This window comes from Musca domestica, unplaced genomic scaffold (genome assembly GCF_030504385.1).
Source record: "Musca domestica strain aabys unplaced genomic scaffold, Musca_domestica.polishedcontigs.V.1.1 16, whole genome shotgun sequence".
Classification (NCBI taxonomy): Eukaryota; Metazoa; Arthropoda; class Insecta; order Diptera; family Muscidae; genus Musca; species Musca domestica.
Genome location: NW_026712219.1, coordinates 11,077,751 through 11,103,418, shown reverse-complemented (window position 1 = coordinate 11,103,418; position 25,668 = coordinate 11,077,751). Strand labels below are relative to the sequence as shown.

The 25,668-nt window shown below is 33.7% G+C and overlaps 4 protein-coding genes across 6 annotated transcripts in view; 2 read left to right on the top strand and 2 right to left on the bottom strand.

Moving 5' to 3' along the window:
- The window catches only part of LOC105261447 (helicase domino), a 50,693-nt gene extending 48,771 nt beyond the window's left edge, over nucleotides 1-1,922 (bottom strand). Inside the window, exon 1 of the mRNA XM_059120081.1 lies at nucleotides 1,570-1,922. The gene's annotated coding sequence lies outside the window, so the exon portion shown is untranslated. The remainder of the gene's footprint in view (nucleotides 1-1,569) is intronic.
- Nucleotides 1,923-3,250: 1,328 nt separating this feature from the next.
- LOC101891368 (DNA repair protein RAD51 homolog 3) lies at nucleotides 3,251-5,068 on the top strand. 3 transcript variants are annotated; one of them, XM_011296392.3, is made up of 3 exons: nucleotides 3,251-3,331; nucleotides 3,529-4,459; nucleotides 4,519-5,068. In XM_011296392.3, the coding sequence occupies exons 2-3, from the start codon at nucleotides 3,538-3,540 to the stop codon at nucleotides 4,791-4,793; spliced, it is 1,197 nt and encodes a 398-aa protein (XP_011294694.1). In that variant the 5' UTR covers nucleotides 3,251-3,331; nucleotides 3,529-3,537; the 3' UTR covers nucleotides 4,794-5,068. The 3 variants fall into 3 exon arrangements, with proteins under 3 accessions (XP_011294694.1, XP_011294693.1, XP_011294692.1); XM_011296391.3 differs by having other exon boundaries at nucleotides 3,257-3,359; XM_011296390.3 differs by having other exon boundaries at nucleotides 3,267-3,430.
- Nucleotides 4,813-5,675, bottom strand: LOC101890386 (uncharacterized). Its single transcript, XM_005188784.4, has 3 exons — nucleotides 5,425-5,675; nucleotides 5,059-5,358; nucleotides 4,813-5,004 (listed from the first exon to the last, which is right to left on the bottom strand). Exons 1-3 carry the CDS (start codon nucleotides 5,530-5,532, stop codon nucleotides 4,813-4,815), a joined length of 600 nt encoding a protein of 199 aa, XP_005188841.1. The 5' UTR covers nucleotides 5,533-5,675.
- An 11,255-nt stretch (nucleotides 5,676-16,930) lies between these two features.
- On the top strand, nucleotides 16,931-25,235 carry LOC101890555 (kynurenine 3-monooxygenase). Its single transcript, XM_005188785.4, has 6 exons — nucleotides 16,931-17,303; nucleotides 20,914-21,223; nucleotides 21,285-21,372; nucleotides 21,453-21,876; nucleotides 24,612-25,004; nucleotides 25,067-25,235. Exons 1-6 carry the CDS (start codon nucleotides 17,217-17,219, stop codon nucleotides 25,139-25,141), a joined length of 1,377 nt encoding a protein of 458 aa, XP_005188842.1. The 5' UTR covers nucleotides 16,931-17,216; the 3' UTR covers nucleotides 25,142-25,235.
- The last annotated feature ends 433 nt before the right edge of the window (nucleotides 25,236-25,668 follow it).

Genomic DNA, 25,668 nt, shown 5'->3' with positions numbered 1-25,668 from the left:
GGTCATGCAGACGTGAGGGAGTAGACTTTACCTCCTCAAGTTGATGGACCACTGGTGTTATGAGGAGGTGCACTTTTTCGGGGCAGAATCCTGTCAGACGAAACTGGACCGCATACCTAACCACAAACCGGCTAGCGTCTTAACGGCCATGTTTCTTCCTTTCAATTTATAAAAAAAAAGCGGTGGAAAAACATTGTTCTTACGGATCTTTGGAGTTCCATAACTCGAGAGGTGTGGGCTGCCGCAAGTAAAATCTTACTCGTCCGATCCCTCTGAAATTTGTATTTTTATTATTTTTTTCGACACTTTATATCGAAATGTTATTATTTCGGCAGTTTGGGCTGTCCCGAAACGGTTTCGACGTTCCTTTTATTTATATCCCTGATTTCAAGACAAGAGGTCCCCGGACTAAATGGTTGTTGTTGTGACACATATTTTACCAAAACAAAGCCGTTTTGTAATGACTAGATGCGGCATCCTAGCTTGACCGTAACTAAGCTGGGGTCTCGCTAAGAACATCATACACATTAACGTTGTTCAGGATTTCTTAAATATTCCTTAATAATCCATTTTAATTGCAGTGGAAACCCCACAAACTGAGCTACCTGTTGTAAAAACACAAGGTTTAAAACTTTTCCCAATGACGATTATATACAAACTATGATTCCAAATTATTTTATGATTGTTCCTTTTCTCTACTAATATTACTAGCATCCGCACAAAACGTAACACATATTTCCATTCGCAGAAAAGTAGAATAAAGCTAGCATTCCTATTACCTGGTCTAACATAGTCACTCAGTCACTGTAATAAATAAAAACAATAACCAAAATGTCTACTGTAAATCAAGTATGATGTACAGTATGTGGGGGTATTGTGAAATACAATAAAACCTTATCAATATTCAATACTAAATATGTCTATATATCTCCAATGAAATCAAAACGCGCGTTTTTTATTTATTTAAAATTACACATAAAACGGCGTTTTTAATGTTCTTTTAACGCCCTTGAGAGACGCAGAGACGTCAAGCCGGCAAACATGACATGTTTTGTGATAACAACAAAAGCGAGCAGCAAAGGAAAGCAGTTGTGGCCACATTGAGTTTACAAAGTAAAAAATACACACACATACTCATACATTGTAAATATATGAGTTATGCAAATGTGAGCAAAAGAAGATAAACCGGCATTTGTTTTAAACACATTTGCATTTAATTAACAAAAACATTTCGGACATTTTTACTTTTATTTCTTAATGCAAAATTCGTACTACGTTCATTTGATTTAATCGTATGTTCTTTCTCGCATTATTTTTCTAGATTCAGACAATAATCACATTTTTTTGCAACGTAACGTTTGACTAACCCAGCCCTTATTAATAACCAACAGCCAGTCAGCCAACGAAAACCAAGCGCTGCAAAACTAAACACTTGGGCGCACAAACACACACATACACCAACCAATATTCCCAAGATTATTTTTTCTGTTCGTGTTGTTCTGCTTCTTTCTTTTCACATTTTCTTCCTCTTTTTTTAAATTCATTTGTCTTCTGTACACCACCACCTACCTCAGATGTCTTTAATTTTAATCATGAATTTTCGGCCATTTCTAGAGGCATCCGTGCATAAAACTATGATAAAACGTTTTTTAAGATATTCAAGAATATTTTCTGCACACAATTTTTAATTATTTTCACTATTAAGACGATTAAAATGGCAATGAAAAAATTTCTCTTTGATGGAAAATTTTTTGTACTTTGCCTTTATACTAGGTTGTACAATAGTGTTGTACTCTTCACACTCATAGATTTCCGTATACTAGAATTGCACTTTGACAGAGAGGGAAATAACACGCAAATGAAAAATTTTGTGGCGGCAGCGAGCGATGTTGTCGTGTCGATGGTTTTGACGGAAACTAACGGCTGACAATTTGCGTCTGAAAGCACAGCACAGTAATATCGAAATGGAGAATTCAACAGTATGTTATCGATTTTTAATGTAATCGAATAACCGCGGGAAAAACAATCGGAAGGAATTAAAATGTGAAAAATTAATTTTTACTTCATGTACAAGAAATGTGAGTTTAATAGGAAGAAAGCGAGCAGAAGGGTAAAGTTACTTTTAAGATTATGTCTTCCATAAAACAAGTGATTTTTCTATTTAAATACTGGAACAAACTATACGTCTGTGTGAGGCAATCTCGTGGTAGAAGAATACAGGTAGTCGCATCGACACAGCTGCTGGGATAATGAACTGTCAAACTGATTTTGGAATTGAAAATGTTAAATGAAAAATTATTAAAATTTGTAAAAATTGTTGAAAAATGCATATTATAACAAACTCCCATTGGCGTCGTATAAAATAACATTTAAAAATCCATTTATTTTTGATAAATCATTTGAAAATATTTGACATATCAATGTTCTCAAGCGTTGATGCATCTACCTATATTCTTCTACAATGAAATCACCTGTATACAATTTTGTCATATGTTATCCCTTTAATTCAATGTCAGAATTAAATCGTGATAAAACAACAGCCACAACAAAACGGCTTTGTTATACTAAACGGCTGTCTAAGCTTGTCTTTAATGTTAAAATATGTATATAGTTTTGAAGAACGTAAAAATAATGGAATACATTTTAAATTTGGGATAATAAATAAATCTTGCCTTACCACTCACTTCCCGTGATTTTTTCTTAATTTACAATGTTAAAAAGGTGTCATATATAAAAAACAACATGTAACACTTGTTGTGAATAAATTAAAAGTAACAATATTGTAGTATCAGAGTTTTGTTTATCAATCTTGGTAAACCTGCCCTACGTAGTATATGATTGTATTGACAAATAATTTCCAAGGTAGGGCATAGCAATAATCTGAATACATTTTTTTTATTTTGGTAGTCTTGTAATGTCAAAACATGTATACAGTTTTTGTATTAGTATGTATTGTTTTGAATAATAAAAACAATAATTTAAAACATTTTTAAATCCTATTGAAATTAAAATTCAAGAAGAAAAAGAACAATTGTTTCCGTTTTGGAATGAAAAAGAATTTGAGTCGTATTTGGAACTAGATGTTTAAAAAACATCCATTCGTTTCTCGAGATTTTGCCTCATATACAAATATTCAAGAAAAATTAAATTAATATTAAAGTACTAACACACACTTAGCGAAACGCATTTTGATTAGGTAGCTCTCTTTTAGATCCCTATTGGCTCTCTTTTTTTCTTGAACTATGGATCCCTATTTCGTTTCGCGCCCTTTTTCGTGTAATTTTAAATCCTCCAGCTAAAGTTGAGACTGTTACAATATTTTTCTGTTGGGGTTGGGACAACAAACATCTAGTTTAATTGTAACCAAGCTTACATGTCATCTGCAGTTAACGGAACTCTCCATATCTACTTCACAATCGGTTGCAATTTGGTTAGGGACACAGTGTTTCTTTCTAATTTGCGATCGGAAATCATTTTTGACTCTCAATTCTCATTATTTTTTAATGTACTATACGCATTTACTTTCAGTTTTCCGAGATGAGCAAACTACACTGTTTACCCAATACCGAATTATCTGAATATTGCTTAAATATTTTGGCCAAATATGATATACACTTGGTGGGTGAGTTCCTCAAGCAGACTACGGAAAAGTTAATGAAAATTCTCAATCTAAATGCTGCACAAATTCAAAAAATTAAAACTGAACTGAAACGTCGTTATGGACCTGTACGAATAGATTTGGCAGCGAAACTAAGAAGGTGTGACGAAAACACTGGTGAAAGTGAGTGTGTTGCAAATTTCATCCTCAGCGATGAGAAACAAACATTGGCGATTAAATCAAATAGTAGATGCTACTACACACTGATCGGACCATTGGATGATTTATTGGCTCCAAACGTAGTTGCATGTAGAACACGTGGAAATTCCTCATATTTCCTAGGTTCCAGTCATTTAACAAGTAAAATGATGTGGGAGATATGTGGTCCTTCTGGTGTGGGAAAGACACAAATGGCATTAACGTTAGCCTGCAATTTTATACAGTTACACCAACGTGAAGTGTTGTATGTAGATACCAAATTGGATTTTTGTGCTACGCGTGTAAAAAATATTCTAACTGCACGTCAGCTGAAAAAGGATGTGACAGCTGGAACATTGGAAGCCATTAAAGTCGAAAGAGTGTTATCGGCACAAGGTTTAGTGGAAATCTTAAATACACTTTATGTGGAACTAAAAAATGGCAGCAGTTGTGTAAAGAATATCAGGCTAATTATAATTGACTCCTTGCCAGCCGTTTGGTTTCTGCTTAAAGCTGATGCCAATCGTTTGGCCGGCAAATGTCTGCTATCACGATTGGCTCAGATATTGTACAGGCTGTGTGATGAATTCCATATTGGTGTTATTTGTGTAAATCTATCGCTGATTCCCCAAGCCTTAGAAGAACGACAAAAACAACATATGGGTAAATAGTACACAACATACAAGTTTTTTTTCTATACATTTAATTTAACATTAATATAGGTTCTGTGGTTTCAAAACACGAACAGGATATTTCGGATATACTTGAGGATGATGATGATAACATTGAAATGGAACCAAAACAACTGATCTACAGACAAGTCATGGGCAACTTTTGGTTGTCAAAACCCCGATTACGTCTATCTATGGAATACATCTCCGAAAACAACGTGGAAATGAAAAAATCCAGTCGACGTATTATCAAGGTTTTGCATAGCAGTTGCATGGACACCAATGGAAGCTGTTCGGTTCGGATATGTGACCAAGGTGTTGTATAGTTGGGGTTTCTAGCTTAGCCTACGATGTATTTGCTGTTTTTGTTGCTTGATACTGTTTTATAACCCTTTTGCCGGGAACTAAGGCATCACCCAAACCTGGACGCTTTCGAGACTTCGATTTCGCTTCACTACTTTCCATTGATTGTCCTAATTGGGCGGATTTAGCTATTGTAACATTGACGGGAACTGTATTTGCTGTTTTTATTGGTATCTGTAATTGAATTATGGATAAGTTATCGAAATTAAATAAATGTATTTTTAATACCTCCTCGCCAGTGACGTCTGTCTCATTGTCCCCCTCAGAAGCTACCAAATCTGAATCATGTGCATATTTACATTTGTTACCAAATCGACAACGTCCCTTGCGATTGTTCCAACATATCTTGCGACCATTTTTCTGTGTCAAGTGCTCTTCAGATTCTACCATTTTAACATGTTTTTGTAATTTGTCGATTTCAGCTTTCTCGGCATCTAAAAATGGATTACTAAATACCACTCCGGAACCCTTAGTTGTAGAATTTAATATGGTGTTGGCACTGGGTAACAGAGGTTTGGAAATGTTTGCCTAGAAGAGGGATAAGCAACAAATGTTTAAGTAAAAGATTTCCCGAATGGAGTGGTATTTTCTCACTTTTGTTTTTGGCGGTTCGACAGTGATAGGCAACTCCTCCTCCTGGTCCGAGTCTTCATCCTCACTGCTGGACGAGGTACCACTGTAATCGGCTACTAATGATAGCATTTATTTAGTTTTTTTAATGGTATGAAAGGATTCTAACGTTGTATAAAGACGTTTTTGTAAACAAGATGAAAGAGAATGACGGATAAAAATAATTCAAAAACAAAAGAACCGATTATTTACGAATGAGATATAGAAGATGTTGGAAACTCAGTCAGCTGTTGTTGTAGTAGGGTAAAATAGTTCGATTTTCGCCTAATCGATAGCTCTACATTTTGGATTTTTTTTGTTTTATCGATATTAGAAGTGGTCTATTCCAGAATTTCAATGCTTTGTTCCAGAACCTGCAATCATGGCACAATTACAGAAGGTAGAACAAAGCTACCGCCCAAATACAATTTTTTTCTTTTGGTGTCCCTATTATGTCAAAACATATACACATTAGTTGTGTTCCAGTACTTTTTTAGTAGTAAAACTAATAGAAGAGAGAACAGTACGAAATGCCATTCTAATTTAGGTGTGCTCAAAAAATAAGGGAACGGAAAATTAGCTGAAATGCAATAAAATGTCAACATTCAAAATTCCAAAAGAAAACAGTCTAACTCGGACTTGTGAAACCTTACTGAAATGGATGCCAAAAATTAAAAAAATGAGTATTGAAAATAAGTTAAAATTAATAATTATTTTTGAATTCTGTTCATTTATTTAGAAAGCTTTGTTTTCAGAATGCGTTGAAGAGTATTTTGAGGTGGAGTTTTCTCAAAACCCAACCCCGGAGAAGCTGACATGGTTGGAGGCGCCGCTTAAATTAATGTTAAGTCTGCTAGAAGACTTAATGCCACAAGTTGGGAAGACAGCCAACCTAAAAAATAAAAAGAAAATATTCGCAGTAATAAGCGAACATCTTTCATTTTAAACTTAATTTTTCAATTTACCTTTCACTAATTTTGCACTGTTTTCTTCGTCTGATTCCTCATTCAGCCAGTCCTCTTCACTCTTGGAATCATCCAAAAGTGAATACATCAGTTGCTCCATATTTTCTCTTTTTATTTTTTGCACGACAAATATTAGTTTTTTTTTAGTTTTAAAGATTATCTTTTTTCTTTACATTTGTTGTCACGCGCGAACTTTGAAATGTATCTATACCTTTTTCAACCTTGTAAGCCCTGCCAATTAAATGTCAAATTTACAATTTGCACATTTCTGCTCGACCAAATCCAAAAAACAAGCAGAAATGTGCACCGCTCAGCGCCATTTTTTTCTCGAGAGAGCTGCAAGTTTTGCTAGTTTTTGGAGTACGGGAACGCGTTGTAGCAGAAGCACTAATTAGTACTAATTTGTAGGTTCTGGAACACAACTATTATGTGTATGTGTGTGTATTGTTTTAAATAAAAAAATACAATAATTTGAAATTATTTCAAATTTGGTTGCAAAATAAATCCAAAATTTCGCCGTAAATGGGTAACAAATTGTACAATTTGGTGATAAAACTGTATTGTCCTACTATGTTAGATTCCATCTCGTGGAACAACCCCGAACTTCCATTCTTGTTTCGCGGGTTTTTCCCAATATAAGAATTCTTTAAAAAAAAAAAAAAAATAAACAAAGCCTACTATTGCATATTTAAAAGTCTATTTGACACTATAAGACTCCAGCACAGAGTTGAGTTTTTGTAGTTTCTTTGAAGTTGAGCAACCTTTCCTATTGAGCCATGTCTGCAATAATTCACTAGTTTTGCACTTTCTTTACATATCATAAAGAGAAAATCGGTTACCGTAGCAAAAACTTTTACTTTCAAGGCCTACTTTAGACAATAAACTTAGCACGTTGTGCACTATTGTGATTTGACTTTATTTGAATTTCAAATCACAATATGTCTTTTGATGGCAAACTTGGATGTCAGATGGGCTTACTGGCTGACCTTATACACATTTTTCTCTCCCAACTCCCTCCTGTCCCACATAACTCACTTTTCTTTTACGTAAATTTACCCATCTTTTCAGTATTGGTCTGTTCCTGAACTGTATGAATGTAAAATTTTTTACTCGATGGTGATACCGAAAAAATGCAAAACTAGCAGATTTTTACAGGTTCTGGGACAGGGTATATTTGTATCCATCCCATGGGACGAAACTTCTAAATTTTAGGGTCTTTTTGGATAATCGATTTGGCGCTAAGCCAAGTTTTTCACATATTAGAAACTATGAAAAGTCGAACCCAGCCGAAATTGTAGCGGGATTTAACCATATCATCACTATTTATTGCTTAATTCGGATTTATTGAACTAGATTTATACTACGTTTACAGCTTATAGCATTCAGTAAACCTAGTAGATTTAAATTGTCAATTCCATTGCATATACGTCAAATAAATCCTCATGAAGGAGATTGTTCTGACAAAAACAAACAATCTTCTACAAAAATAGATCTTTTCACGATCGGATTTATTTTAAATACGGTCTTCTATAGTATAAACGTGCTATTATGATCTTTGAGAGCAACAGACACAGCTGCTGGGACAATGAACTGTCAAACCAATTTTGAATGAAAAATTATTCAAATTTGTAAGAATACTTGAAAAACGCATATCGTATCAATCATCGATTGGTGCCTTATAAGAAAACTTATAAAAATATACTTATTTTTGAAAAAAAAAAAAAAAAAACATTGAAAAAATTTTGACGTATGTTCCCAAGCGTTGATTCATCTACCTGTATTCTTCTACCATGGCCCAAAAGTCAAGATTTCATATAGTGCATGGTACAATAAACAGGTAAGGTAGATCTACCAGCTGGCGACTTCTGGCAATTTTGTGTATCTATTTATTGTTTTGAAAAAAAATGGAAACAAAATATTTTCAATGCCAATGATTGGAAGACACATACATTGCGGCTCGGGCATTAAAGCTATTAACCAGTTTAGCCATCAAATTGAAATAATGAACAGTTTAGATAATATTTTTGAGAGAAAATCCAGGCATTTCATTCATTTTTCGCCCTATTTAATTCATTTTTAAAATGAGGAAAAATTAGAAAAAAAAAATGAAAAAAAAAACTTGTTGCATATCGTAAGGGTTTATTTCTGTAGTTTTACGAAATGTACCTCCTCATTGTACCATGATATAGTGAAAAAACTGAAAAATTCAGACCAGTCGATCTTAATGCTAAGTTCACACGTGATTCGCTCTCTATTCCTTGTTCGACCATTAATTATGAAAAATATTCTTAATTCCCCACACAAAATTTGCTGAGCGAACAAAGATTTTTGTACTTTGTTCCATTCAAATTACTCTCTAACAAATGAGAGCATTTATCGAAAAAATAAATTATGACATTTAAAAATTCAAAATAGAAAAATTTAATGAAATTTTACAAATTTTTGGGAAGACTGAAAATTATGAATGAAAACTACAATGTTGAATGGCGTATGTATATTCGATCGAAAATAAATGTTGTTTTCTCTCTTATTCGAGGTACGCATTTTGTTCACGAATTGATATTTCCACAGAAATCTGGAAACAAAAGAAGCAATATTTTCAAAATATTTGAAAGTGTCTCTCCAGCAGAATTTAAAAATATGTTCAAAATGTCAACATTTACACAAAATGTTTAAAAATTGAATGAAAATTGTAGAATTAATGATATAATGAACCTTTGGGAGAAAAACAATAATTTCTTCCATTCATATTGGTGAGAATTTCATGTATTTTCGTATAAATTCCCATTAAAATCAACAAATAAAATTTTTGAAAAAAGGAATTATTAATTCGTGTACCTAATTCTGAGAGCGCACAACTAGATTGAAAGTGCAATGAGAACATATCATAACGTTAGTTGTGTTCCAGTACTTTTTTAGTAGTAAAACTAGCAGAAGAGAGAACAGTTCGAAATGTCATTCTCATTTAGGTTTGCTCAAAAAATAAGGGAACGGAAAATTAGCAGAAATGCGATAAAATGTCAAAATTCAAAAAGTAAACAGCCTAAATCGGACTGGTGAAACCTTACTGAAAAGAGCGCCATCATTTAAAAAATGAGTATTGAAGACGATAAGTTAAAATTAATAATTTATAATAATAATTAATAATCTGATTCCTAATTCAGCCAGACCTCTTCACTGCTGGAATCATCCAAAAGTGAATACATCAGTTGCTCCATATTTTCTCTTTTTGTTTTTTTGCACGACAAATATTAGTTTTTCCTTTAGTTTTCAAATTGAGCATTTTCTTTATTGAAATGTATCAATACATTTTTCAACCTTGTCAGCCCTGCCAATTAAATGTCAAATTTACAATATGCACATTTCTGATCGGCCAAATTCATGTAGCTAAAACAAGCAGAAATGTGCACCACTCAGCGCCATTTTTAGTTTAGTTAGTTTTTGGAGTACGGGAACGCATTGTAGCAGAATTAGTGCTAATTAGTACTAATTTGCAGGTTCTGGAACACAATTGTTGTTTCAGTTTTTTATTTCCTGAGCAAACACTCATATTTGTGCATTGTTCAAATCAAATCACTCTCAGAACAACGAAAATATATGTCCCATCCCTAACAAATGAGAGCATTTACCGAAAAAATAAATTATGACATTTAAATATTTAAAATAGAAAAATTTAATGAAATTTTAAAAATTTTGGGAAGACTGAAAATTATGAATGAAAACTACAATGTTGGATGGCGTATGTACATTCAATCGAAAGTAAATGTTGTTTTCTCTCTCATCCGAGGTACGCATTTTGTCCACGAGTTGAAATTTCCATAGAAATCTGGAAACAAAAGAGGCAATATTTTCAAAATGTTTGTATCGGCAGAAAATATATTTGACAAGTGTCTCTCCAGCAGAATTTAAAAATAGAAAAATACAAAAATATGTTCAAAATGTCAACATTTACACAGAAAGTTTAAAAATTGAATGAAAATTGTAGAATTAATGTTATAATAAATCTTTGGGAGAAAAAACAAATAATTTCTTCTATTCATATTAGTGAGAATTTCATGTATTTTCGTATAAATTCCCATTAAAATCAACAAATAAAATTTTTGAAAAAAGGGATTATTTTACTATGAATTACGAATCGTGCCCTAAGAACGGGTTATTTCGTGTACCTAATTCTGAGAGCGAACAACTTGATTGAAAGTGCAATGAGAACATAGCATAACGTTGTTTCAGTTTTTTTTTTAATTTTCCCTTTTGTTTCTTATTCTTACTAAAGGCATGGTAGAACTAAGAAGGCAAAGTCATGTAATCATGTGTTTAAAATTTTTTCAAATGTATGCATTTGGCAACATTTCATTATCAAAATCAATATTCATAAATTCATTGTATACACACAAAATCAGAGATGGGCGCTGTTTTTTATGCATTACAATTTAACAAGGTAAATTACAGAAAATGCAGATCTGGGAATGCTCAATTTAAATGAGGTTATCTTAATTTCCTTGTACCAAGACTTAAGGTGAGAAGGCATAAAACGCATTTTTGTCTGACTTAATTCATCGGCTCTCTTCTCCATAAAAGAACAAAAGAGCGTAAATTATATACCAAAATTAAAACCTAATAGTGAACCTAAAGCTCCTTTGTTCTTTTACGAAAAAGCCAGTTGATGACTTAAGCCAGTAAAAAAAAAATTTATGTATTCTGCTTTACTCTAATTTTCAAAGGGCAAAACCCGAATAAAATATTTGTTTTCGTTTTAATTCTTCTAGGTCTGACACATTTCAGCCCATGGAATTGTGTTTAGAAATCAAAAGTTGTATTTGCGTCCATTGTCGACTAATGAAAACAAAAAATACTTATCTCGCGTCTTTATGACTTTGGTTAATTTCATTATTATGTTGATGATGTTAAAGTACATGATTTTATGGAGATGCATTTTTTCGTTTTTTTGTTATCTTTCTAATCAAGATAAGCAAATTTCTAAGACAAATACTAAATAAAAGAAGTAGCCAGAGAAAAATTATATGCGATGCTTGTCTTATTCTTAGAAATAAAAAACTGCAGACGAATGTTGAACTCTGGAAGATTTACGTACGGTTTAGAAGAATGAGCTTCTAAAAATATTCCTAAAAATCCACGGATATATGTCTGAGAATGATGCAACAAATATTTTTTAATTAAGCGAAAAAAACAATTTTAAGGGTGAGAAGATATAAGGGCTTTTTTGACTGTCTTAAGTCATCGCCTGGCTTCTTCGGAAAATAACAAAGGAGCATAGGCCCAAAATCGAGCTAAGTCAACCTAAAACTCGTTTGTTTCTTTACGAAGAAGCCTAACCGACGACTTAAGCCAGTCAAAAATGCGTTTTATGTATTCCAACCATGGTAGAAGAATATAGGTAGACGCGTCGACACAGCTGCTGGGACAATGAACTGTCAAACCAATTTTGGAATTGAAAATGGTGAATGAAAAATTATTTAAATTTGTAAAAATTATTGAAAAACGTGAATTATAATAGCCTACGACTGACGTAATATAAGAAAACATATAAAAATCTACTTATATTTGAAAAAACAAAATTTTTTTGACATATCAATGCTCCCAAGCGTTGATGCTTCTTCCTGTATTCTTCTGCCATGATTCCAACCTTAGATTCGAAAGGGCCGAATTTATAAACCCTTCCCCTTGGGAAAACCTAACTTAAGGACAATAGGGATATTCTTAAGGTGAGAGTACATAAAAGGCTTTCCTGAGCGATTTAAGTCTTCTCGCTGGCTTCTTCGTAAAGAAACAATAGAGTTTTAGGTTGACTTAGTTCAATTTTGATCCATTGCTCCTTTGTTCTTTTTCGAAGAAGTCAGTCGATGACTTAATTTGAATGTTATGTTATCTGGAATACAGTTGATTTTATTGGAAATTGGGGAAGAAATCTCCAAGCTTCTATATCTATATCAGTATGTACCATGATAGAAGAATATAGAAAAACGCATGTGCACAGCTGCTGGGACAATGAACTGTGAAACCAATTTTTAAATTAAAAATGTTGAATGAAAAATTATTTAAATTTGTAAAAATTTTTGAAAAACGTGAATTCTAATAACCTCTGAATGTCATTGTATAAGAAAACATATAAAAATCTACTTATATTTGAAAAACATTTAAAATTTTTTGATATATCGATGTTCCCAAGCGTTGAAGCATCTACCTGTATTCTTCTACCATGGTATTATGTACATTCCAAACATTCTGGGCATTAAATATATGCCAATGCAAAATATCGAAGCTCTTCGCTGATTTCAACAGCTGGACATGGCTATATCGACATAACATTTTACGATTATAATGATAATTCAAAAAATATTCTATCAAATTCACAGCTGCAACCAAGATTACGCTTAACCAAAATTCATCATTATTCATCAAAAATCCAGAATTATAGGTCTGAAGATGCCTCAAAAAGTAACCACGATGATAGGCCTAACGATGACCCCAAAATTACTTGTATTTACAGGCCTGACAATGCTTCGAAAAATATTCTTAAATTTCTACAATTATAGGTCATATACTGCCTCAAATCTACCTACGTTTATAGGTCTAATGATCCCTTAAAAATTTTCTTATAAATCCAAAATTAAACAATTAATTTCATTGTATTACAATTGGAAAATAATTACAAGGGTCGTAATTGTTGAATTAAAGCACTTGCAGTAGACCTTATGGTATGCCAGCTAAGTATTTTACATTATAAATGAAAAATATGTCTGTATGTAGTTGTAGATGTATAGTTTGTGAATGAGTGTTATTATATTGGCGCTTATATGGCTTCATGTTTTTTTCATAACTGGTTAATTACACCGTTTGTAAAAAATAGTTAGTAGTTTGAAATTATTTTAGAAAAGCTGCTAGATTTTGAAATTTGGCTTGAATGGGATTTAATAATAGACAATATTCATATTACAAAAAGTTGGCAATAATAACGAAACATAGAAAAATGCAATTTAAATTCTTCCTTAACTCTCTTTTAATTTTTCCTTATCTCTTTTTTTGTGTATTGCTTACCTCTAATGCGGTGGGTCCTTGTCAGCCTTTCTCGGTATACAGGGGACTTGTCAATGCCCATTTATTAGATCGTGTAGAGGGCGAATTGCCTATAAAAAACTGATTTACTCTCCGAACTGTCAAAATTTATTTTGAAGCGAAAAATATTTCGCCTTCGTTGTTCTTCTTTTTGTGACGAATTGCAAACAAACATAAACACAGCAACATTTTTATTTCCCAAAAGCAATAATTGTATTTTTGTTATGTTGTTAGTTTATTTTTATTTTATTATTTATTAGATATTTAAAACCTATATCACTCCGTGGAACAGGGTATTATGTGCATTTGTTTGTAAAATTTTAAAATCGAATCAGAACCAGTTAACAAGGACAGGGCAAGTTAAATATGCAAATTGTTGGTGTCCTGTTTACACATCATAAATTTATTCAATGAACTAGATATACGGACCATTCCTACCTGTTATTTAACGAATAGCTTAAGACCCTCAATTGTTGCAATGGGCATGAGCCTACATTGCTTGCCGGATTTAATAATGCCACTCATTTTAAAGTGATCTGAAAACACCAACGATGTGAGCGTAAGTTTTACCTGACAATTTGTGCTCCGTTTGTCTTTTGTGTCTATCTTTTGGAACGGAGAAAAAATTTACATTTCCATTCAAACTATTTTTTGCAAACCTTGCAAACTTTCATTTTTACTTGTAATATTTTAAAATCACGAGAAGGCAATTGTGCAGTATTAGAAAATCAAATTTGAATTGTGTATACCAATATTCTCAACATAACTGTAAAAATTCTTTGATGACAGTTTGTCATATTTTGCAGCGAATTTCAGATATAAACAAATGTATTTTAACAGAATGGGTGAAATCAGAAAATCAAAATGTCTCTTCGATACTCGATAAATTTGAAAATTTTACTGATTAACTTTTCTCAGTAATGCTATGTTCTCATTACACTTTCAATCACGTTGTTCGCTCTCAGAATTATGAACACGAATTAACCGTTCATACGGCACGATTGTAATTCATAGTAAAATAATTCCTGTTTTCAAAAATTTTGTTTGTTGATTTTAATGGGAATTTATAGGAAAATACATGAAATTATCACTAATATGAATAGAAGAAATTATTGTTTTTCTCCCACGTTTTCAACTTTTTGTGTAAATGTTGACATTTTGAACGTATTTTTGTATTTTTACTATTTTTAAATTTTGCTGGAGAGACACTTGACAAACATTTTTTCTGCCGATACAAACATTTTGAAAATATTGCCTCTTTTGTTTGCAGTTTTCTGCGGAAATTTTAACTCGTGGACAAAATGCGTACCTCGAATAAGAGAGAAAAGAAAATGTTCTTTCGTTTGAATGTACATACGCCATTCAACATTGTAGTTTTCACTCTTCCCAAAAATTTTTAAAATTTCATTAAATTTTTTTAGTTTTAATTTTTAAATGTCACAATTTATTTTTTCGATAAATGCTCTCATTTGTTAGGGATGTGACATATTTTTTCTTTGTTCGGAGAGTGATTTGATTTGAACAATGTACAAATATGAGTGTTCGCTCAGGAAATTTTGTGTGAAGAATTAGCTAGTTTTTTCAAACAACGAATAGAGATCGGATCTAGTGCAGTGGAAACGCCACATAAGAGTTTGTAAACTCTCAGTAACTCAGTAATGTAAATTGTGTTGCTCAATTATTGGACTTTGGATAATCGAACATTTTGTAACAATGTGTAGGAATTAGTTCAAAATATTGGATTATCGTAAAAACCTAATGTCAAAATTGAATCTATCCATGGTATAATGAAAAGATAAGGTAGAGTTACCAGCTAATTACAATTTTTTTCTAGGTGTGCCCGACTCCTACCATTTGTGTATGTATTTATGGTTTAGATTTTTTTTTCAAAATCAATAATTCTAAGCAAAGTACATTGCGGGCGCGTATTAAAAATACAGGGTGAGATAAAAAAACTGCAACAAAGTCAAACGCCATAATTTTTATTTTTTTTTTAATTTTATTGAAAGAAAGTATTGAAAGATAGCATAAAATTTTAAAATAAGTATAGATTTGTTCGACTTGGCCACCTTTGTCACGAATTATGGCCTTCAAACGGCCAATGAAACCGTCACATGCTGCCCGAATGTTGCTCTGCGGTATTTTGGCCCCCTCCCGGCGAAGCGCTTGCTTGAGGTGATCGACCCTTGGTATTTCTTTAGTGCCAACCTTGCTTTCCAAAATAATCCAGACACAATAGTCCAAGGGATTGGTATCCGAAGATTTTGGTGGCCATTCTGCGCTGGAAATGAAGCGAGGTACCTCATTTTGTAACCATTCTTGGGTGGTGCGTGCTGAGTGCGATGGTGCTGAGTCCTGTTGGAAAGTCCAAGGTCTGCGGCCAAAATGTTTGCGTGCCCAAGGCTCTTTTGTGTATATTTTCTTTCCATTGCGGTGTAAGTTCTTGCACTTTTTGGAATTTCAATGGCTTTACCCCGAGCTCATTTTTCAATATTTGCCGAATGGAGTATTGCGATATGTTCAGTTCACGAACCTACTTTTCGAACCATTTCTGCTTATGTTGCTCTTATCTTCCGTCCACTTCTTTGACGTCGGGCTACGCTTGCAGGATCACGGTAACGAGCGATGGTACGAGAAACAAAAGATTTATTCACATTTAAATGCCGGAGTGCTCTAACGATAGCCACTTGTGGTTTTTCAGACAAATATAAATAAATCACACTATCACACTTGAATTCCATCACAAATAACTTTTTTTTCCGAAAAATGTTTTTTGTGCGCTTGTAAACAATAGCTGTCGGATGAGCGGCTTAGAAATGACAGCAGTCTGAAGTTGGTTGCAGTTTCTTCATCTCACCCTTTATATTCAACGGTACACTGGCTGTATACAAATTGTTAGTTTTTAAAATATTACTCAAGGACTTCATAACACAAAATATTGGTTTTTAATTATAAATGCCTGCCAAGAAAAAAGTATTTTTTAAAAATATTTTTCAAGCGCTTTAGTTAAAAAAAGGTGTATTTTTTAAATAATTTAATTTATTTTAAAAAATAATCATAAAACTACTTTCATGGACTTTCCTATTATATAAATCAGTACTTGATTCCGTCGATAAACAGAATTCCCACGCACTGCTCTAGTGTAAGATAACAATGAACTTTGATTAATTTTTGAGTGTACAATTGATGTTAATGCTCGACTAAGACCCACCAATTGCCACAATGACATTATTATTGTTGTGTTGTTGTTTCGGTAGTACAATATTTGAAATGTAAATTCTATTATATTAAATTCCGAATATTAAAATCTAAGATAAACGTTGTTGTAGAAGCTTCTTCCAGACATATCATTAACATCATCATCATCATCATTATTTGACAGATAACCAAAGTTTCTTTGGCTGGCTGCTACCAAGTCAGTTTGTTGACACACGCCGAAGAAGAAGACCACCTAAGCCATACAAATAATAGACAACACATATACATATGTATATGTACGTTAAAACATTATAACATTCGTATATTATTCAGTTTACACCACAAGATGCAAACATAACGTTCTTGGCTGTCGTCCGGTGAAGACTGCAATAAACGTGTCGTCTGCAATAGTACAAATCTAAAAGTAACAACAAGAAAAGTACAACAAAAAATAACCACAATATCGTAACATAATCGTTTTATTGTTTTTGACGCTGTTAAATTGAAGTGGAACGCGAACAAGTGCATTTTAAGGACAATATGTCGGAAAAAATTAATACGGTCAATGCAAACGGGGTAAATCTAAGTATACCACCACTTAAGGTGGCCATCATTGGCGGAGGTCTAGTAAGTTGGAAGTGTTTAATTTTTTTTAAAAATTAAAAACAGTTAAGTGTGTGTGTATAAAAAAATTGAGAGTGTAGCAAGGCTGATTTTAAATTTAATGGGATACTAAAAGAAAAGTGCATACGGGAAGAATTATAAGTCACAGTGAAGTTATTTTTTCAGTCACAGCGGATTGTTTTGTCCAACAGGAAAAAATTATCTGCACTACAAAAATCCTCAATCAATGTGGACCGAGTTTTTCGATAAGGATTAAATTTTGTTCTTATAGGAAAGTAATTCTAATTTGCCGAGTATTAATTTTCTTCAAGGATATATGGAAGGGGAGGAGGATATTAAAATAAAGATACGCCTCGATTTTACTGGACTACAAAAAATCCTTAATTAACGTGGACCGATTTTTTCTATAAGTATTAAATTTATTCAAGGATATAGAGAGGAGGAGGATATAAGATTTCCACTGATTTAAGATATTTGAGAGCTTACTGGCCGTATTTTCCAAAACAAAAAAAAAAGTATCAGAATGGAAAGCATTAAATTGGCAGGAAAAAACTAAAAACATGATTTTCAATTCTAAGATATGAATTTCGAATGTAAATTTGTTAAAAATTATTAAATCTAGATGCAGGGTGGGATAAAAAATGCAACAAAGTCGAACACCATAATTTTTACATTTTTTTAATTTTATTGAATGAAAGCAAAAAATGTCGGAAATAGCAACAAATTTTAGAACAACTTTAGATTTGTTTGAATTGGTCACGTTTGACACGAATTACGGTTTTCAAACGGCCAATGAAACCATTACACGCTGCCCGAATGTTGCTCTGCGGTATTTTGGCTCATGCCCGGCGAAGCGCTTGCTTGAGGTGATCGACACTTTGGTATTTTTTAGTGCCAAACTTGCTTTCCAAAATAATCCAGATACAATAGTCCAACCATTTGTGGCCATTTGCGCTGGAAATGAAGCAAGTAACCTCATTATGTAACCATTCTTGGGTGGCGTGTGCTGAGTGCGATGGTGCTGAGTCCTGTTGGAATGTCCAAGGTCTTCAGCCAAAATGTTTACACACTCCAGAATATTTTCGCGATAATATTCTGCATTTATTCTGAGCGACCATCGGCTGTTATCGCGGCCCACACCATCACCATGGCCGGCGCTTGAGTTCTGGTGGGCAACCGAAGGCACACATTTTCAGCTGACCTCTTTGGCAAGTGAACACAATCATTTTGTTTGTTTACAAACTGCTGGACAACGAATTACCTTAGATAGAGAAAGAGAACCAGTATGAGTATACCACTCATCTTTCACAAATCCTAAAGTTCACACGCGTGCCTAGCTATCGCACATGTTTCGCACATTTTATCATGATTATCATTTGCAGGCTAAATTACATTCCGTAATCTAACTCAGACACCACATAAATATGGACATGGAAAATCTTATCGCTTTTCTTGTAAGAAAAATATATGCTCGCTTTATCTCATCAAAAAAGATCGACGCTACATTCGTTTCTACCAAAAACGTGTTCACAACGTCAACATGTTGGCGGTTTATGGGAATGGTAGAAAATTAGGTCAGTAAACCTAATTTAAAATCATATTTTATACTGGCGAATATATTAGGATGTGAAAAAAAACGGCTACTGTTTGGGCAATTTATGTAAGTTTTTAAACAAATTGTTTACCTGGCGTTTACACAAAATAAATTGTCTTTAATAAGTGTTGTATTTGGCCACTACATATAAATCAGTCCGTTTGTCACTAAACATATGAAGGTATGAATACATAAAAGGCTTTTTTGATTAGCTCACTTCATCGGCTTTTTCATTAAAGAACAGAGGGTCGAAATTGAACTAAGTCAACCTAAAACGCCTTTGTTCTTTTACGAAGAAGCCAGTCTATGACTTATGCCAGTAAAAAAAGCATTTAATGTGTTCTCACCTTAGCATTGTTATTCTCGCATAAATTATCGACTGACTTTCTAGTTCTAATTATGTGCCGAATTTAAACTAGTCCATCTTGGGTGGGAAAAAGAAAAATCGTGCTTCAATTTTTGGAAATTTGTATTTAAAGAGAAAAAAAAGAACAAGTTACCAAGCGTTCGGTGAGGCTTTAACTGTAAAGTTTTAAGTTTTCAGTTCGTCATTTAGGTCTAAAGGTCAGGATACATATTTTAAGGTTTATTTAGTTCACTTTCGGTCCATACGTTATAAATGCAATGTTAAAGGCACTATCAGACGATATGTTTTTTACATATGTAGTGTCACATTTTTCATACGTAGAAGGTGCACACATCGTGTGTTACGTGGACGGCATTTAAGTTATGAAATACAAGGTGTTCCTGGAATATTAAAAACCAGATACAAACACCAAAATTTTGTTTACATTTTGTTGGCAATTTAACTATCTTTTGGTCAGGGATCTCAATCACAATAATGCATTTTGACATTACATTTGGTAGTCAGCTGATTTGGCAACAGGACCTTATACCGAATATCGGGAGGTACCCTTATATGGGGGGCTATACGAAGACGTGGACCTGCACAGACAATTTTCTGTCTTAGGCTGAAGTATCCATTACGAACTTCAAATACCAAATTTGAAACAATTTCGGTGAAAAATGTCGCAAAAATCATCAAAATACCAAATATCGCGAGGTACCGTTATATTGGGTCTATGCGATGACGTGGACCTGCTCAGACAATTTTTTGTCTTAGGCTGCAGTATCCATTACGAACTTCAAATACCAAATTTCAAACATTTCCGTTGAATAATGTCGCATAAATCACCAAAATACCGAAATTACGGGGGTACCATTATATGGTGGCTATACCAAAACGTGGCCCATTTTCAATAACAAAAGTCCTGCAGACATAATATATATTTGAGTAAAATTTTATCAACCTACTTCATTTTGTTCAGAAACTAGGGTTATTTCCACAGACGGACGGATACCGCTAAATCGACATAGAATATTATGCTGATCAAGGGGTCTGAAATATATATTTCGAGGTGTTAGAAGTGGAATGGCAAACTTAATATACCCTCCTTACAATGGTGGAGGGTATCAAAGGGTATGATGAGTCACATGTAACAACAATTGTGACATACACAAGGAAATACATATGGATAATAATAGTGAAAGCGCATATGTAAATTTTTATATAAATATACAACGGATTTATAAAGATACATCCGGATCTGATATATGAATATGTAATGGATTTACAAATATACATTTTAACAATGAGATGTTGTCAAATGATGAGTATATGACTTTACCTTCTTAATTCTACCATTGGTTTAACCACCTTTAATAGGATTTATTTGACGTGTAAGCAATGAAATTGGCAATTCAAATTTGCTGGGTTTATTAAATCCGGTAAGATGTAAACATACTATAAGCATTCAATAAATATGCCCCTAAAAGTTGTGAACGACAAGTTTCCCAATTTTCTAGATCTATGGAAAACCATGCATTAATTATAATTCTGGAATGCAACTGTTGGATTGCCATGGCATAAATAAGTCATGCTTTTCCAAATACGCTTTTTTTACATTCTTTAAATAACCTACAAATGTTTTTATTATTGATTTCCTATCTCTCTTCTAGGTTGGTTCATTGGCCGCCTTGAATTTCGCTCGCAATGGACACAACGTTCATCTGTACGAGTATCGCGAAGACATACGTACATCAGAGTTGGTGCAGGGGCGTAGTATCAATTTGGCTTTGTCTGAGAGGGGTCGCAAAGCTCTGGCTGAAGTTGGTCTTGAAGATGAAGTTTTGAGTACGGCCATACCGATGCGAGGTCGTATGTTGCACGATGTTAAGGGGCAGACATCGGTGGTTCTATACGATCCCTGTACAAATCAATGTCTCTATTCGGTGGGACGTAAACATTTAAATGAAGTTCTATTAAATGGTGATTAAAACTGAAAAAAATTCAGATAGGAAAGATTCTACTGTTCTTTTTTCATTTACAGCTGGTGAAAAGTTCCCCAACATACAGTATCACTTTCGACACAAACTGAAATCGGCAAATCTGCAAGAGGGTTCAATGCGTTTCCAGTGGTAAGCTGCTTATCTCTTTTGTTGTCAGAAAATAAACGAAAGGCATGAAAAAAGCAATTTCCTTATCATTGTCTTTGCAGTGACTATGAGGAACAACAGCTGGAGGAAGCTACAGCTGATCTAATTGTTGGTTGTGATGGTGCCTTCAGTGCGGTACGCCAACAAATGTCCAAGACCTTGGGTTTTAATTTTTCGCAGGAGTATATTGAACATGGGTATTTGGAATTGTGTATACCCGCCAAGAATGATGAGTTCCAAATGCCACCAAACTATTTGCACATCTGGCCGAGAAATGAATTTATGATGATTGCTCTGCCGAATCAGGATAAATCTTTTACCGTTACTCTATCGATGCCATTCAAAGTGTTTGAGGGTATTCGAACGCCAAAAGAGCTATTGGAATTTTTTCACAGATATTATTCAGATGCTGTGCCATTGATTGGCGAGGAGTTGCTTATTAAGGATTTCTTTAAATCCAAACCTCAGTTTTTGTTGTCGATTAAGGTGAGTCAAGGGCCCAATCATGAATCGAATGTTATGAGTTTTAACAAAATTAAATTAAGGACAAGACATCTTATTCGAAGTTAAAATATTAGTAACAATTCTCGCAAATCGTTACTGTAAATCGTCTGTTAACACAGAAAAGCCTGCAAAAGCAAGCAGTTCGAGAGAGATTTCGACAGTTTTTTTATTGAGAGTTTGCAATTTTCTCGCTGGACAAATTTTGTTTTGCAATCACTTCTTTTCCTACCGGTGATGTACAGTGTGTCACACATTACTTTACACACTCAAAAAAATAATATTTTTCAATTTGTTTCTTAAAATTTCACCAATTTATGCATAGTACACTCTGTTCAAATCTTCCGACAATATTCGACTTTTCGAAAAATCTAGCTAATTTTTTTTCCAATTTTTGGATAAAACTATCGAAAATATTCATATTTTATTTCGAATTTTGGGACCAAACATACGAAATTTTTCCGAATTTGGGTTTAAAAATCCCAGAATTTTCAGAATTTCGGATCAAACATCCGACACATTTCCGAATTTCGTATCACACATCCTATATTTCTCCGATTTGCGTATGATTTTCGGATAAAACTATAGAACAAATTCTGATATTTTTCCGAATTTCGAATCTAACATCCGTAAATTTTGCCAAATTTGTAACAAACATACAAAAACGTTCCGAATTTTCCCTTTTATACCCTCCAACATAGTATGGAGGGTATATTAAGTTTGTCATTCCGTTTGTAACACCTTGAAGTATATATTTTAGAACCCATAAAGTATATATATATCCTTGATCATTTATATATTATTTCTGCAAGGGTGGTTTGGTATTGAAAATGGGCCATGTTGGACCACGTTTTGGTATAGCGCCCATAAACGCTATAAATTTTACATTTTTTTTAATTTTATTGAATGAAAGCAAATAGCATCAAATTTTAAAATAAGTTTTAGATTTGTTAGAATTGGTCACCTTTAGAACGAATTATGGCCTTTAAACGGCCAATGAAACCGTCACACGCTGCCCGAATGTTGATCTGCGGTACTTTGGCCCATTTCCGGCGAAGCGCTTGCTTGAAGTGATAAACACTTTGGTATTTTTTAGTGCCAACCTTGCTTTCCAAAATACTCCAGACACAATAGTCCAACGGATTGGTTTCCTGAGATTTTGGTGACCATTGCGCGCTGGAATTGAAGCGAGGAACCTTATCTTGTAACAATTCTTGGGTGGCGCGTGCTGAGTGCGATGTTGCTGAGTTGGAATGTCCAAGGTCTGCGGCCACAATGTTTGCATGCCCAAGGCTTTAATACACCCTCAGAATATTTTCGCGATAATATTCGGCATTTATTCTGAACGACCATCGGCTGTTATGACGGCCCACACCATCACCATGGCCGGCGCTTGAGTTCTGGTGGCCAACCGAAGGTACACATTTTCAGCTGACCTCTTTGGCAAGTAAACACGATAATTTTGTTTGTTTACTAACTGCTGGACAACGAATGTTTTCTCACCGGAGAAAAACAAATTCGGTAGCTGAAAACTTTCGGCCAAGCGAAGAAACTCTTTTGCTCTTTATAGTCTATTTTTTCTCTGTTGCACTTTTTGGAATTTCAATGGCTTTACCCTGAGTTCATTTTTCAATATTTGCCGAATGGAATATTGTGATATGTTCAGCTCACGAGCCATTTTTCGGCCACTGCGACGCGCGTTTCGATTAAGTCGCTTCTTTACTTTTCAAACCATTTCTGCTACGCTGCCAGTATCACGGTAACGAGTGATGATACGAGACCCAAAAGATATATTCACATTTAAATGCTGGAGTGTTCTAACGATAGTCACTTATGGTTTTCCAGCCAATAATAAAGAAATCGCACTATCGCGCTTGAATAACATCACGAATAACTTTTTTTCTGGAAAACTCGCAAAAAATGCTTTTGTACGCTTGTAAGCAATATAATGAGCTGTAACTGGAATATTTTTAACAGCAGTCGGAGGAGTGGCTTAGAAATGACAGCAGTCTTAAGTTGGTTGCAGTTTTTTTATCTCACCCTGTTGTGGCACCTCCCTATTTTCGGTATTTTAGTGATTTAAGTGCATTATTCACAGGAAAATAATATTTGAAGTTCCTAATAGATACTACAGCCTATGACAGAAAATTGTCCGTGCAGGTCCACACCTTGGTATAGCCCCCATAGAATGGCACCTCCCGATATTCGGTATTTTGATGATTTTAGCGACATTATTCACCGGAATTGTTTCAAGTTTGGTATTTGAAGTTCGTAATGTATATTACAGCCTATGACAGAAAATTGTCTGTGCAGGTCCGCGTGGTACCTCTCTATATTCGGTATTTTGATGATTTTAGCTACATTATTTACCGATTTTTTTTCAAGTTTCGCATTTGAATATTGTAATGGCTTATGACAAAATTTGCCTATTTTTACATAATTTTTAACGGATTTTATTTATTTATTTTATTAAATTTCCAAGTTCGTTCCAAATGGTGGAGGGTATTCAAAGTTCGTCCCGGTCGAGCTTAGCTGCTTTTTTACTTGTTTTCTTTTTTCTCTATCGAGAATTTATATATTTGAGAAGATAACAGTATGTCTACGCTCTTTGATGTTCTAGTGCTGTGTTTTCGTTTCCTTAACGCTATTCCAGCGCTGAGAATTTTTTCTTTTTTCGACTTTTAAAAAATAACAACTATCTTTTCTCTCTTATTTTCCAGTGCAATCCTTTCCATTTCGCTGACAAGGCTATACTACTGGGAGATGCCGCACATGCCATGGTACCATATTACGGACAAGGTATGAATGCTGGTATGGAAGACTGTACACTATTCTTTTCGATACTTCGTGAACCGCACATGACTATCGGCAAGGCTTTGGAAACATTTACCGAACGTCGTGTCAGCGATGCCCATGCCATTTGTGACCTTGCCATGTATAATTATGTTGAAATGAGAGATTTGACAAAACGATTCTCTTTTAAGTGTCGTAAAATGTTGGATACAACTCTGTTTCGTTTCTTCCCGAACTATTGGGTGCCACTCTACAATAGTGTCTCCTTTACCAGTATGCCGTATAGCAAGTGTATAGCTAACCGTCAGTGGCAGGATGAGGTGGGTGATATTTCAATTTTGAAATATTTCAGCAATAAATAATTATTATATTTTCTTTCTAGATTCTCAAGAAAATCATGTTCATAGTTTTGTCATCGGCAGTGTTATTTATAGGAGCTCTTTACATAGTTCATTGATTTGAAATTTATTTTTTATTTCGTAATATAGTTTTAAGTTTAAGTGTATTATCATTATTATATTTTAATAAAAAAGGATTTATACCATAAACAAGCTTTGATTTTACGGCAGGAAAGTGATGGACATTTCAAAGTATTTAATAATTCATGCCTAAAAACTAATCACAAATAATAGCTTAAAACCACCAAAGGTCAATATTTGAGGATATATGGCCATTTTAAAATATTGAATTCATGCTTAAAAAAGTGATCACAAATAATAGCTAAAAACGCCAAAAAGTCAATATTTAAGGAGTTATGCCCATTTAAAAATTTATATAATTCATGCTTAAAAAAGTGATCACAAATAATAGCTCAAAACGCCGAAAGGTCAATATTTAAGGAGCTATGGCCATTTTAAAGTATTGAATAATTCATGCTTAAAAAAGTAATCATAATAGCTAAAAACGCCGAAAAGTCAATATATAAGGAGTTATGGCCATTTTAAAGTACTGAATAACTCTGCTTAAAAACAAATAATTGCTAAA

Coding starts and splice junctions, on each gene's coding strand:
- LOC101891368 (XM_011296390.3), top strand. CDS start 3,374: ATGTCATCTGCAGTTAACGGAACTCTCCATATCTACTTCACAATCGGT. Junction 3,431..3,528: donor TCACAATCGGTTGCAATTTG/GTTAGGGACACA, acceptor ATTTACTTTCAG/TTTTCCGAGATGAGCAAACT. Junction 4,460..4,518: donor ACGACAAAAACAACATATGG/GTAAATAGTACA, acceptor ACATTAATATAG/GTTCTGTGGTTTCAAAACAC.
- LOC101890386 (XM_005188784.4), bottom strand. CDS start 5,532: ATGCTATCATTAGTAGCCGATTACAGTGGTACCTCGTCCAGCAGTGAG. Junction 5,359..5,424: donor TCGAACCGCCAAAAACAAAA/GTGAGAAAATAC, acceptor TCCCTCTTCTAG/GCAAACATTTCCAAACCTCT. Junction 5,005..5,058: donor CAGACGTCACTGGCGAGGAG/GTATTAAAAATA, acceptor ATTCAATTACAG/ATACCAATAAAAACAGCAAA.
- LOC101890555 (XM_005188785.4), top strand. CDS start 17,217: ATGTCGGAAAAAATTAATACGGTCAATGCAAACGGGGTAAATCTAAGT. Junction 17,304..20,913: donor CCATCATTGGCGGAGGTCTA/GTAAGTTGGAAG, acceptor TCTCTCTTCTAG/GTTGGTTCATTGGCCGCCTT. Junction 21,877..24,611: donor AGTTTTTGTTGTCGATTAAG/GTGAGTCAAGGG, acceptor CTTATTTTCCAG/TGCAATCCTTTCCATTTCGC.